Source organism: Watersipora subatra, chromosome 8 (genome assembly GCF_963576615.1).
Source record: "Watersipora subatra chromosome 8, tzWatSuba1.1, whole genome shotgun sequence".
In the NCBI taxonomy this organism is placed as follows: domain Eukaryota; kingdom Metazoa; phylum Bryozoa; class Gymnolaemata; order Cheilostomatida; family Watersiporidae; genus Watersipora; species Watersipora subatra.
Genome location: NC_088715.1, coordinates 61182571 through 61195111, shown reverse-complemented (window position 1 = coordinate 61195111; position 12541 = coordinate 61182571). Strand labels below are relative to the sequence as shown.

General features: G+C 35.9%; 1 protein-coding gene across 1 annotated transcript; it reads right to left on the bottom strand.

Annotated features, from left to right (window-relative positions):
• Nucleotides 1-266: 266 nt before the first annotated feature.
• Nucleotides 267-11811, bottom strand: LOC137401497 (nucleoside diphosphate kinase homolog 7-like). Its single transcript, XM_068087877.1, has 9 exons — nt 11725-11811; nt 11185-11298; nt 10903-11066; nt 9405-9566; nt 8643-8797; nt 8054-8209; nt 5823-5957; nt 2744-2844; nt 267-708 (listed from the first exon to the last, which is right to left on the bottom strand). Exons 1-9 carry the CDS (start codon nt 11725-11727, stop codon nt 568-570), a joined length of 1131 nt encoding a protein of 376 aa, XP_067943978.1. The 5' UTR covers nt 11728-11811; the 3' UTR covers nt 267-567.
• Nucleotides 11812-12541: the final 730 nt, after the last annotated feature.

Below are 12541 nucleotides of genomic sequence, written 5' to 3'. Positions count from 1 at the left end.
GTTTCAGTTTATGAACTTTCTGTTACTACAACCTTCATTGCACCATCCTGACTCCCCAGCAATACTGTTAGATTATCAACTTTTAAAACACTTTTGTTCAACTCAATCTATAATTCCTGATTTCTGTCTTTTCATTTTTGTTTTGGCATGTAACGAAAAACATCATTTTATTGATGATTACAAATTTCAATAAAAAATTATAAATACAAATCCAAAGTAATTTTTTTATTTGTATTTTTAAACAAATCTTAAAAAGGCAATGCGGTTGCTGATAAAATTTCTTTATACAAATAAATAAACAGTAAGTAAGATCAGACAACTCCCTCTAAATGGCTGGCAAAAACCTGGCGAGTTGCCGACTGATAGCGAACCTCATAGATGTAAACAATGTTTGACTGCATATAACAAGAGATGGAGAGATACGTCAATGGCAACACTGGTCTTAGACAAACAATTATTGTCACAATGCCATTAAATTGAACCAGTTGGAAAATCTAGTAGGGCATTAAATTTGATAGATGAAAAAAGGCTTCAGGGTAATTGGTCGATATATTGTGCGGTCACGCCTTATTGGTCAAGAATCTTAAAGAAGTATTCAACTTCCAGAAGAGCATCTTCGGGCAGATCAGTGCAGTGAACAGCATTGCAAATCTTATCCTTTCCAAAGTTGGCTCTCAGGGTTCGTGGCCGTAGCTGCCTCGCTATCTCCTACAAAAAAGAGCTGTTGTCACGCTCAGTTGGCATTTGACATGAGACATGAGTTCAGAGGTCATCCCTTAGACTAAGCCTCAGTTACAGCCGAAACAATCAGGTGCCGAGATTTAAGGTGACTACTCACCAAGCTATCAACTAAAAACCTGAGGACATTTTTCTAAATGAATTGGTAAAACAGCGTGATATTATCATTTGATCATGTGATCCAAAGCCATCACTGCAATCGTTGTTAGAGCAAACGGAAATCAAATGCTTCCACACTGAAATACAATTAACTGATAACTGACAGCACAATGCTGCCGAAAGTGATGGACATGTTGAAAAGGATGGTTAGCTCCGGGTCATCTTTAGGCAGTGCACTTACGTGCTGCCCGAGTGCGTAAGATGAAGGAGCATTGAGGTTAAGACAAAGAATGAAAATTTAAAAAGAAATATTATCTATATATAAATCTTAGCGTTTATCTTTTTGTTAAACCTTGGGCCCAGTTACAGCAATTAGAATCTAGCAATGAAACAACCGCACAGCACTGGATTTGATCACAGGACTTCCAGAAGTAGAGACGCAAACTTAACCCCTACACTACACGAAATGCAATGCTTTCGCTGGGCAACTAATCATTACATTGGTTACGATGCACGTGCCTAAAGTGCGTTCTTGGGGTTAATAGCTAACACTGTCGACGGTTACACGTAACAATTGTTAAGTTGGCCCAAAAGGTGGTTATTGTTGTAGTAAAGATTTTAGCGAAGATCTAGCTTCCCAGGTAAGTTACTTAAATCCATTAGGTAATTACTATATTACCGTGCAACGCCAGGCATTCAGCTGATATATATATATATACCGTGTATATATATACATATGTATATATATATATACCAAGTATATATATACCGTGTATATATATACATGTGTATATATATATATGTATATATATACCTATGTATATATACACATATATACTGTATATATATATACTGTATATATATATATATATATATATATATATATATATATATATATACAGTGCACAGTGCACTTCCAGGTTACAACGTCCCTGTTTTACTGTTCTTTCGCTTTATGTGGAACACGATGTTAGATTCGTCCCCTCATTATGGCATTTTTTTACATCAAACCCCGTCAACAAAAATGTCTCCCAAATACAAATTTGGTGGTCGGTGTGCTGAATGCGTCGGAATAACGAAGATGCCGATATACTATTCCCCAAAATCTCTCGCATAAGCTATGAAAGGGATAGGATGCTCGCTATCTCTTAGTTCAGCATTCTTCGTGTTCTGTAAATGCTTGATACAAGTGAGTGAAACAAAAGTTAGCTAAAAGTAAGTGAAGTAAACATTTTTTGTGCATTTTAATGTTTAGAATAATATTTACTATAAATTTTAATTTATTATTTGTATATAGCGACATATATCTTCAGTTTGTTAGCCATGGGTCCTAAGATTGATAACGATGTTAAAGGAAAAAGTAAGAATCCTAACCAATTTGACAATACGTATGTTAGTGTACTACATTACGTATTGTATTTTTTACTTTCTATTATTTCTCCTTTATCATATAGTACAGTATAACACATGTATTTAAAGCAATTATTTATTGGAAGAACGGATTATAGATTCTTATTGCCATTAATTTCACCGTATTGAACTTGAAAATGAACAGCACATATAGACACAACCTTAGAAAGAATATGATTAATGCAGGAAGACACTGAGAATAAAGGAGGGTGGCTGCATTGCCTTAGCCGACTTATCCTATGTATGCAAAAATGGATTCGGTTAAAACGAAATTGGAGCAGTTTTAAAGTTTGTCGTTGTTAAGAATTGCCGTTAACCGAGTACCTCGTTAACCGAGGACTACCTGCAACTGTTTGAAGGCCTTGCATCATGCAAAATAGAAAAATCAGACGAGAAGTGTAAAAACGTGTCAGACATATTCACTTCCTGCTACAAAAAATCAAATAAAATTTGTATCATTTTGGGTTGACTCGGTGTAGAGCAAACTTATTCTCACCGGATCATGGGGGCCACACATCTCTCTGAAGGCAGTCGGGGCATTCTGAGCCCGAAGTTCCATGGCTATGCAAGGGCCAGTCACAAACTCATCAACCATTCCTGAAAGAGAAAAAAGAAGTATAACTCAGACCTTCCTTGAGACTGAACTGGAGCATCTGGGACCAAATGGGTTTACCAGCTCTTAAACCTGTAGTCTTAGATGAGAAATGGCTCGTCTTCATCAGCCAACTTTAACAGAATCTAATGCATCTCCTACATAATGATACTTCATCTTGATGAAAATATATTGCGGCATCGTTGAATATGTAGGAATTTACAACTGAGGAATTGTTCTTCTAGTGAAAGACTACAGACATCACCTCATAAATCTCTTTTATAGACATGCACGCTGATCATCAAGACAATTTGAATGTGTTTCCCGAATAATCCATTTCAAGGTCAGATAACCCCAAAAAGCTAAAAATTCACATCCTGAATAGCAGCACAATAACAATAATTTCAAAGACTACTTGCTAACATTTTCAAATACAGAAAATACTTTACAAGTGTACAACATCACTTGGCATTGATCAACAGATGACGGCACTGTGTAGACAATGCACAAAAACAAACTCAAGGATATGAGAATGTTGTTTATGGTGCAAAGCTCATGTGAAGTCAGAAGGAAACATGGCAGACATGTAAATATAATTGACATAACTTTAACAACTGTTAGAAAACACAAATGAAAAACAAGCTGCATCAAACTTCTTACATAACTTGCGACACTTGCTACAAAACGTGACAATATGTGCAGCCCTTGGCACTTGACCATGTGCTTCGGTGTCAGTATTTGGGCCAAAAGGCATGGGTCCAAAAACAGTGCAAAATTTCGAAAAACAGTTGACAGACATGTGACACCTCTGATAAGGGTACACTGCTGTCAGCATGAGAATGTGAGTCGGTTATGGCGCAGATGGCTGGGAAAAGCAAACAGTTGGTGATATCCTTTACCGTACATCCTTTTTGCAAATTATTTTTAAACATTGCATTACATAGACAGAAGTTCATTCAGTATTTACATATCAATGCGCAAAAAATGGCAAAATTTGTATTATTTTTACTACCTGTTAATTTATTTAAACTATAATCAAACCTTAACTTATCTTCAAATCACCATTTGAATTTCCTAACATACGATGCCAAATTTGGGCAAATATTTGATTCCGAGACTATAATTTTATAATAAACTATACTAAAAGTATCTTTTAACCTTAAATTAACATTAATTTAAATTTAAAACTAGAACATGAGCGTAAAAGAAGCAGAAAATTTAAGAAAGGCAAGTTTAAACTTCATCTAGTCTATCTTTGGGTAAGTTATGCTACATATCTGTGTTAGCACCTCAACCCTTAAACTAGTGTACTCTCCCTTTTTGTGGTGCTACAGCAAAGCAACAACATAAAATATCATTTTATTGCAGACTAGTACCATGGCAGCCTAGCGTACCATGAGAGACGGCCAGGCGTGCTGAGAAAGCAAAGAGAATATGTACGTCCGCGAATATTCTGAAATACCCCCAAGGATTCTGAAATACTCCTAAATACTCCAACAATTAGCGCTAGGTGTTAGTGTCGGGCTGCAAAGCAGAATATCACAAGTTCGAATCCAGTATGAAGCAATATTTTATCCCAAACTCAAACCCTAGCTTCGGACAACAATAATACAAACTTCTTTTTATACTTATTTTGTTGATTGAGTTTTCGAAATATAATATAAATTTTCACATTTGGTCTTTTTGCACATAATTATATAACACTTGTTTTAATGCTACTATTAGTCTTTATTAAGGAGTTATGGCAGCATGTTGGGCTGTAGAACAAGAACAAATAGCTCTTATAATAATATTTGATCCAACATACTGAGTAGTAGTAAAACATACAGAGCAACAGTTTAACATACAAAGTAACAGTTTTAACGTACAAAGTAACAGCTTTAATATACAAACTAACCGTTTGAACATAGAAAGCAAGTTTTAATGTACAAAGTAACAGGTTTAACATACAAAGCAACAGTTTTAACATACAAAGCAACAGTTTTAACATACAAAGTAAGTTTTAACATACAAAGCATTATTTTTAACAAACAAAGGCTTTGGAACTCTGTCTGTAACCTCAAATAAACTGAATGAGTTACAGTGTATTCTTATAGGAATATTTACTCCAGCATATGATATGTTTGACAGGCAAAACATTTCTGAGAATGAGCTAACTTCGCATTTAAAGATTTTACATCAATATAGGGTGTTGTTTGAACTTAGTTGGTGTTGAACAAGCAAACCTACAAAGAGGATTAGTAAGCTAATTGGTCGATTTAGCATTATAGATAATCAGCATGTTGATTTGATATAATTTAACGACTGAAATCTACTGAAGTAGTCGTCCTCTTCCTTTACTAGTTGGTGGTGGCTACGGTCTCTTGGATTTATCTGGCTTCATTCAACTTATTGAACTGATAACCTGGTCAGAGTTCCTTAGCAGAAGTCATTACAGTGCAGTAACTAGCATAGATATTAGGATTAAAAGTCTGCTACAAAAGTACATTGGAGTTGTCTTGCCATGGATCAATTTAAACATTATGAATGGCTGGAAAGTGTTCCTGCTAGATTACTAATTAGCTTTTAGATTTTAATTTAATTTCTAGATTGCTAAATAAAATATGAACTTTTACACGCCTGAGAGTTGGGCTTCAAAAAAGTAAAACATGTTGTATTAAAACTGTAAATCCCTTAAATTATCAACACTCGCTAAGAAAAGACAACTCTACGAAAATACATTCTAGAAGCATGCACATTATGCAATTGCATGTGCATATGTGGGCAACCAGAACTCTATTGCTACCATTCAGCAGGTTTGCTTTATTTAGTGTATAATTAACTCTCCTATCTAGTCAGACTTTAGAGTTGGTCAACTTTTAGTATCCGTAACACTAGTTACCTCGAACGCTGTACATTTTACTACAGAACACTAAAATGATCAAATAAAACAACTTTAAAACAGCTGCAGCTCTACACAATGTTTCATCCGATTGATCAATACCTTTGTACTCCTGCAGTACACCCTTGTATATTTCAAGGAACTCTTCAGCATTGGCCCGGTCCATGTTGTACATCTGGAGGGCTGTTATTTCAAAGCCAGTTCTCTTTATTTCACTGATAATCTTACCAGCGTTTCCTGTAACATGAAATGCGACAGTTGCTATTATTTAGCTTGCATTACCTCATACAACACCGGTTCATTTCTCGTGTCAAACGCAATCATTTTTATTAAAGAGTAAAGTGCAGATAGACAAATCCAACATTGTGAAATTGACTCAGCTAGTTAAGTGAGAATATGTGTTAGTTGCAGTAGTAAGTAGCAGTAGTAAGTAGCAGTTGTAAGTTCGAACAAGGTCATTATTTTCAATTACTTGTGGGTATGACACAACAGATGAGCAACCGAGGGTCTGGACTATTGTATACCCTCACTGACAACAACAATAAACAGGAAGTGCCATTCAAGATAGGCACTAGTGGTGAAGCCAATGTTCTTCCTCTGAAAATAATGCATAGACTCAACGCTGACATCGACCTGAGATCTGTTAGTTTGAACACTGAGCACACATCACAGGGTAGATAATGCCAAGTCAAAATTCTTGGTGAACCAAGGTGATGCAGGTTTAACGACTCCAAAAATGTTCAAAGATGATGTAACAGGGAATTGGTAATACTTCAACTTAGAAACTAGTAAAAACCAACTAGAAGAAGCGTCATATCTGTTGTGATTCTAGCAGCTACATTAGACTCCAGTAACTCGAGAAACCCTGTCAGCAGCCTGACACAAAAATGTGACAGCACCTTTTATCCGTGTGTTGGATGAGGTTGGTAACTGATAAGCCAATTGATTACAGTGCTACCAGATGGACAACATCAAGCTTCATCTGAGATTTAAAGAACACTCAGTAGAATTACATTGAACATATATTAACCAAGTATATAACGACAAATGAGATGAGACATGTCACAAATTAACTAATACTTCAGTAATTTGCATAGTCACAAATTAACTAATACTTCAGTGATTAGCAGTGGTGCATCAACATGTCCTGGACAGGGTCCTTAGAAGCTAAGGCTATACAAAACATTTCTAAAACAACAGTAAGTTTGTAAACATAGTAAGAAAAATTGGTGAGAGTAAAAACTTGTATTAGCATCGTCAGATATTAAATTTGGCACAGCAATGGGCCATTCTGTGTCTTAATATAGCAAATAGACAGCTGAGAATCTCAGATTGTGATATGAATTGTTTGAATAGATTAATGCTCATCCACCCACTGTTGACTGACTTGCAGTATACCATCTACTGTAATATGCCAACTACGTACGGTATAATACCAATTATTGTAATTCCTCAGTAAACTAGCTATCGGATATGACAGAAAAACTTGGGCATAGCAGCTGCAGTCAAAGTGGAGTCACATTATAACAATAATCTGTTTGTAATGATTTTTAGTACAAATTAAAAAAATTATTAGATGTAAGAAATGCTTGTATATCGGATTAACTATATAAATCAACAGCAAAAGTGAAATGCATTTTTCAATCGTATCGTTTGTGTGCAACTTGACACTGATGATGATGAAATATCATTTTATATAATCCATGAACATGTTAATAAACCATCGCATAAGTTTCAAAGAGTAGATTATTTAATATTCAGTAATCAGTACTTTCCGCAGACGGTTCACTATTACAGGAGTTGTCTAACCTTTGTTGCTTTTTATAGAAATTTACAGTTTTTAAATCAACTTTTAAATATTTTAAAGTAGATACAGTATAGTATATTCCTCCTTTAGCTTTTCCCATTAAGGGGTTAGCACCACAAATGGTCTATCCTGGTACAGAATATACTGTGACAATATAAAAACCACTCAGGGGATTTGGCACAGGAGCAATTGGTGGTGTTGCCCTTCCTAACACCTCCAATGGTCCGTCTGCGAGTCGAACCCCTGACCTACTGATCGAATGCCAGCGCACTGTCCACTGTTTCATGGCTGCTCCTTGATATCATCTACCTAGATTACTAGATATAGAATTGTAATAGTGCACAGTATAAAGTGCAGTGTATAAAAACCTTATTAATCTGATCTTCTCTTCATATAGAGACCTATAGTTAGGCAATCGGCTAAATGGAACCCACCACCTCTGTTTGTCTGCGTTAACCAGAGGCTCAACTGTCCTATACTCATGGTTTCTTGTTATTATCTCAAGTGAGAATGTGCAAGGACGTACCTGCAAGCACGGCATGTGGCTTAATGACACAGAGAGTACAGTCCTGGAAACAGGCTGTTGACCTTCTCTTCGGTCCTTTGCTTGGGAAGAAAAATTCGAGTTCTCTCGCCGCAGATGTCTCAGAATCAGATCCGTGACAGGCGTTCTGTGTATTGTCTGTCGAAGACAGCAAACTATGTACTACCATGAGGAGTGCATGAATAAACACCGGCTAATCAACTAGAAGCTACCATCGTTGACAACTGGAGGCAAGTCGATGTCCCAGATTGCGTGAACAGATTGAAAGAACAGGAAATGCCACCATGTAAGAGCATTTTACATGTTCCAAACCAATTGAAACAGAAAGAACTGAAAACATAAATATGATACAGCCATAAAAGGAATGCTACCTCACAGTATCACAGCTACATAAGATGCAGCTGTAACCAACTTGTTACTACAGAATATCACCACTACATAATGTACAGTATTAACAGAATTGCTACCTCTTAGTACCACAGCTGCATAAGATACAGCCATGACAGTACTGTTACCTTATAATAGCACAATCACTTAGGATACAGCCACAACAGAATTCACAGCCACATACCTGTACCAAAGCGCGCCCTCAATGAAGTCGGGGCTTCACTCCTGGCTGTAGCAGAATCTGTTGGACCAATCAGAGCCCTCCAGTTGCTTATGGCAGAGTCTCCAATCAGTTCAAAAGCAATGATTGGGCCACTCGACATGAACTGTATGAGGGAGCTGAAATACATTCGCAGTTGTTAGCTGGCCTTTCATGGTGATGTTACGCAGAAGATAGAAAAGTTTCAAGTTTCTGTTGAACGTATGCCTGGCTATATTCAGTGCTAAGTTAAACCCTGCGAACGATGGTGGTAAGTAACAGCCTCATCCGTCTTGTCAACATAATTCATTGGTCCTCCAAAAATTTTTCCCCAGTGTACAACCATTTTAAATCTCTTAAACCTTCCAGTTAAAACCAAACAAAAGTGATGTTTTATCTCCACTTTCTGGTGTCGTTCAAAGCAAATGCATTTTCTCCCGAACTGAATTAGCTAGCAGCATAAGAGCAATGCTTCAAAAGAATAACAACTTATGTGAACATTATCATCTGAGCTGATATTAGCAAGGTTTCACTTTTCATTGAAAGTTGTTTATGGTTAGACATTCTCTAAGCCAGATCTGCACTAAACTATATCAAATTAAATTTGAGATGTGTTTGAGATTGATATGCAGTAATAATATCAAAGTAAAAGACTATAAATTTCCTATCACTGCCTCTACTAGACTGCCTCTACTAGTCGTACACCAACCAAAACAACACCCATTTCAGGGCGTCTATAATACAAACTTGTAAAATGACTTTGCACCGTGCTCTTGATAAAAGTCACCAGCCTCAGCCCTGCTCAGCTGGCACATCTTCATCTTGGTCACCCGAAAGCCTCTGTCATAGATGGTCGCCAAAATCTGGTCAAACTTGTCGCAAACATCTGGCTTGATGATACCCAAAGTCCTAAAAAAAATAATGCTATTTTCTACGGAAGGCATAAGTAACAGCAGCGCTCCTACCTGATGAGAGCCGGCTAAATATTTTTAAAGGTTGACTTGCAACAAAATTCACATTACAGTTATTTGGTATCAAAAGATTCACCGTGTCTTACTCTGCTGTGTTTTAGGTGCAACATATGTGGAAATGTGATTACAAGCTCTTAAAAGCTCTAAAATGAACAGTTAATCGCAGCCATCACGAAAATGTCGTAGGTTGAAATCCTTTTGCAAAACGGCTCAAATGGGGGTAGTTGACCACGATGGCTTCTGTTTACACTTTCATGCAACCTCAATCGTCGAAATATTTTCACAAATATGCTTCACCCGTTCAATAAAACCATGTCTATTGTCCTTACGCGTTATTTCATTGTAATGCTGTCACTTTGCGTACTGATATCTCAAAACTTACCGTAAAAATTTGTTTAATTTTTTAACCTTAGCTCGAAGGAGTGCATAACATCCTCTGATGAACATGACAAGCCTGTTGGTCACCTGTGATAGTCGAAAAATTCTGCAGAAACTGTTACGCGCTATTGGGCAAAAAGTATGGAACACGTGATCAGATTACGACTAGATGATTAGACCAAACTGAAGCAAAACTGTAAAGTAGTGAGCACCTATATTTGATAAGGGCTTTCCCGTAAAACCCGAAGTGTTTGTAATAAACTAGGGCTACGAAACGTTCTATATTGAGCCTTTCATTGGCCTTTCATTTTACGTGATAATATCACATGTCAAAACAATAACCCCGCCGAGTTGAGTATGTCATCGAAATAAGGAGATTCCAACCTATGGCGTTTTCATGATGGCTGCGATTAACTGTTCGTTTTTGAGCTGTTATGAGCTTGTAATCACATTTTTACATATTTTGCACCTACAACACAGCAAAGTACGACATGGTGAATCTTTTGATACCAAATAACCGTAACGCGAATTTTGTTGCAAATAAACTTTTAAGATAGACATAGATTTTTTTCTAGATTGCAGCTGATTTAACATATACAGCCTGTTTGTCAACATACACATTGGTAAGTTAAAGATAGCAATCAGCCTACCACATCCAGTATGCCAAAGAGAGAAGAGGTTGTAAATTATTCCTTAATGTTCTTGAAGAAACCAATGGTGAAAGGTTTCATTATATCTATTATATTGAGCTCTATGTACTTGCAGATGAGTACAAATGTCTGACCATTTCAACTTTATGCATTAACATTTCGACGCTTGTAAATGGCAAACCATTGAAACAAACTGAAGCAAATACAAGCTTTTGTGTTTAAAATAAACAAAATATATATAGATACCTCTCCTTCTTATTACTTAGAGCCCGTCTTGTGTAGTCATCGCCGTAAGCTACAACCTTAAACTGCCTTGAATGAATAGCTATCGTGCTTCCGATATAAAGATCAGTTAAGGTAATTTCTGTCTTCGACCTTTTGAGAAATTGTCTCCTATTTTTTAGGTCATACTACAACACACAAAACAATAAACAAATTGGAAGTCTGTCATGGTTCAAACCTTTTAAAATTGCTGATAATTAAATCAAAGCTTGTAACATAGCAACTACCAATAAGTTTGTTACTTACAATTTCCACAGAGTTGTCTGTAACGTAATAGAGAACTTGATATTTACGAATAAGACAGGCATGTGGGTCATACCACTCGGCTTCAAAAGCGAACTTCTCATCCAGTGTTGATGCCTGCAAGTAAACACTTCAACATAACAAACAAACCGATTCCAGCAAAATTATTGAGTGCATGTAATAGTGGAGTTATATAGTCAACCAGCCTGTCCGGTCGAGAATAGCAGACACTTTAACCCAAAATGTATTTCTTTTAATCTTGACTACCATTAAGCTGTATTAAAACTATAGCTTTTATGGCATCACCAACAAATGTAAGGTCAATTATCTAAAGACACGAACCAACTGATTGTGCATAATACCTACCATTTTCTACAAATAATGACAGCTACTATGAACTATGTATAACATAAACTAGTATGTTTATTGAGTAGTTGGAAAATAATAATTAATTTGAAATCGTATAGATTTGTATCAAGAAGTGTGATAAAACGTAAATGAATTTTATCAAAATACAATAGTAAATAGACAACATAATTTTACCATGCTTTGCAATCTCTAAAAGTAACACTCTCCCGATACTATAGTTTAAACAAATCGTGATTCTAATCCGTTCAAAATAAAAGTGTTATGGCAACTAGTAGCCCCGCAGCGACTTCATGCTTGATTTCTATTGGTTAATCATGTAAATAACGATTATGATTGGTTACATTATTAGCGCCTACCCGTGTTAGCCATCGGAATATTTAAAGACTCGGTATTTGCCCACGAGAATCATAAATAGCTAGCTAACATAAATAAATTGTCGAACAGAAAAGGTTCTTTGCAATGCAACTGCCGTCAAATTGTGTTATTGCTGCGTTCTAAAACGAAGAATCAATATTGGTAATCCTGTAAAAATTTGTAAGCTTTTAATTGAAAACTTTTTTCTTTCATTATATAAAAATAGAAACATATTACGAGTTAGTTCATGAACGTCCTTCGGCATTAGATGTTTTTTTTTGCATTTCTTTTTTATTTCATTTCTATTTATTCAACAAAAGTATGCAGGTTGATGATAATTCGTATTAATAAAATGTTATTTATATTGTTACAATTGTTGTTTTGGTAATTGATAGAACTGGATTACCCTACCAATTACTCTACAACATGTTAGGAATGGCTCAGTTTATTATTGAATGCAGATGGACAGCATTAAGTAGTTATTGGTATTAGCTCTAGGGTAAGATTTGATCTTGTTTATTGACTGTTTTAATCAATTTATTTTGTTGATTAACCTAACTAAGATCTTACAGTTGACCTTCCCGGATGCTGCAATTTAGAACTACTGTTTCAAAGTAAATGAAATTTCAAAAGTAAA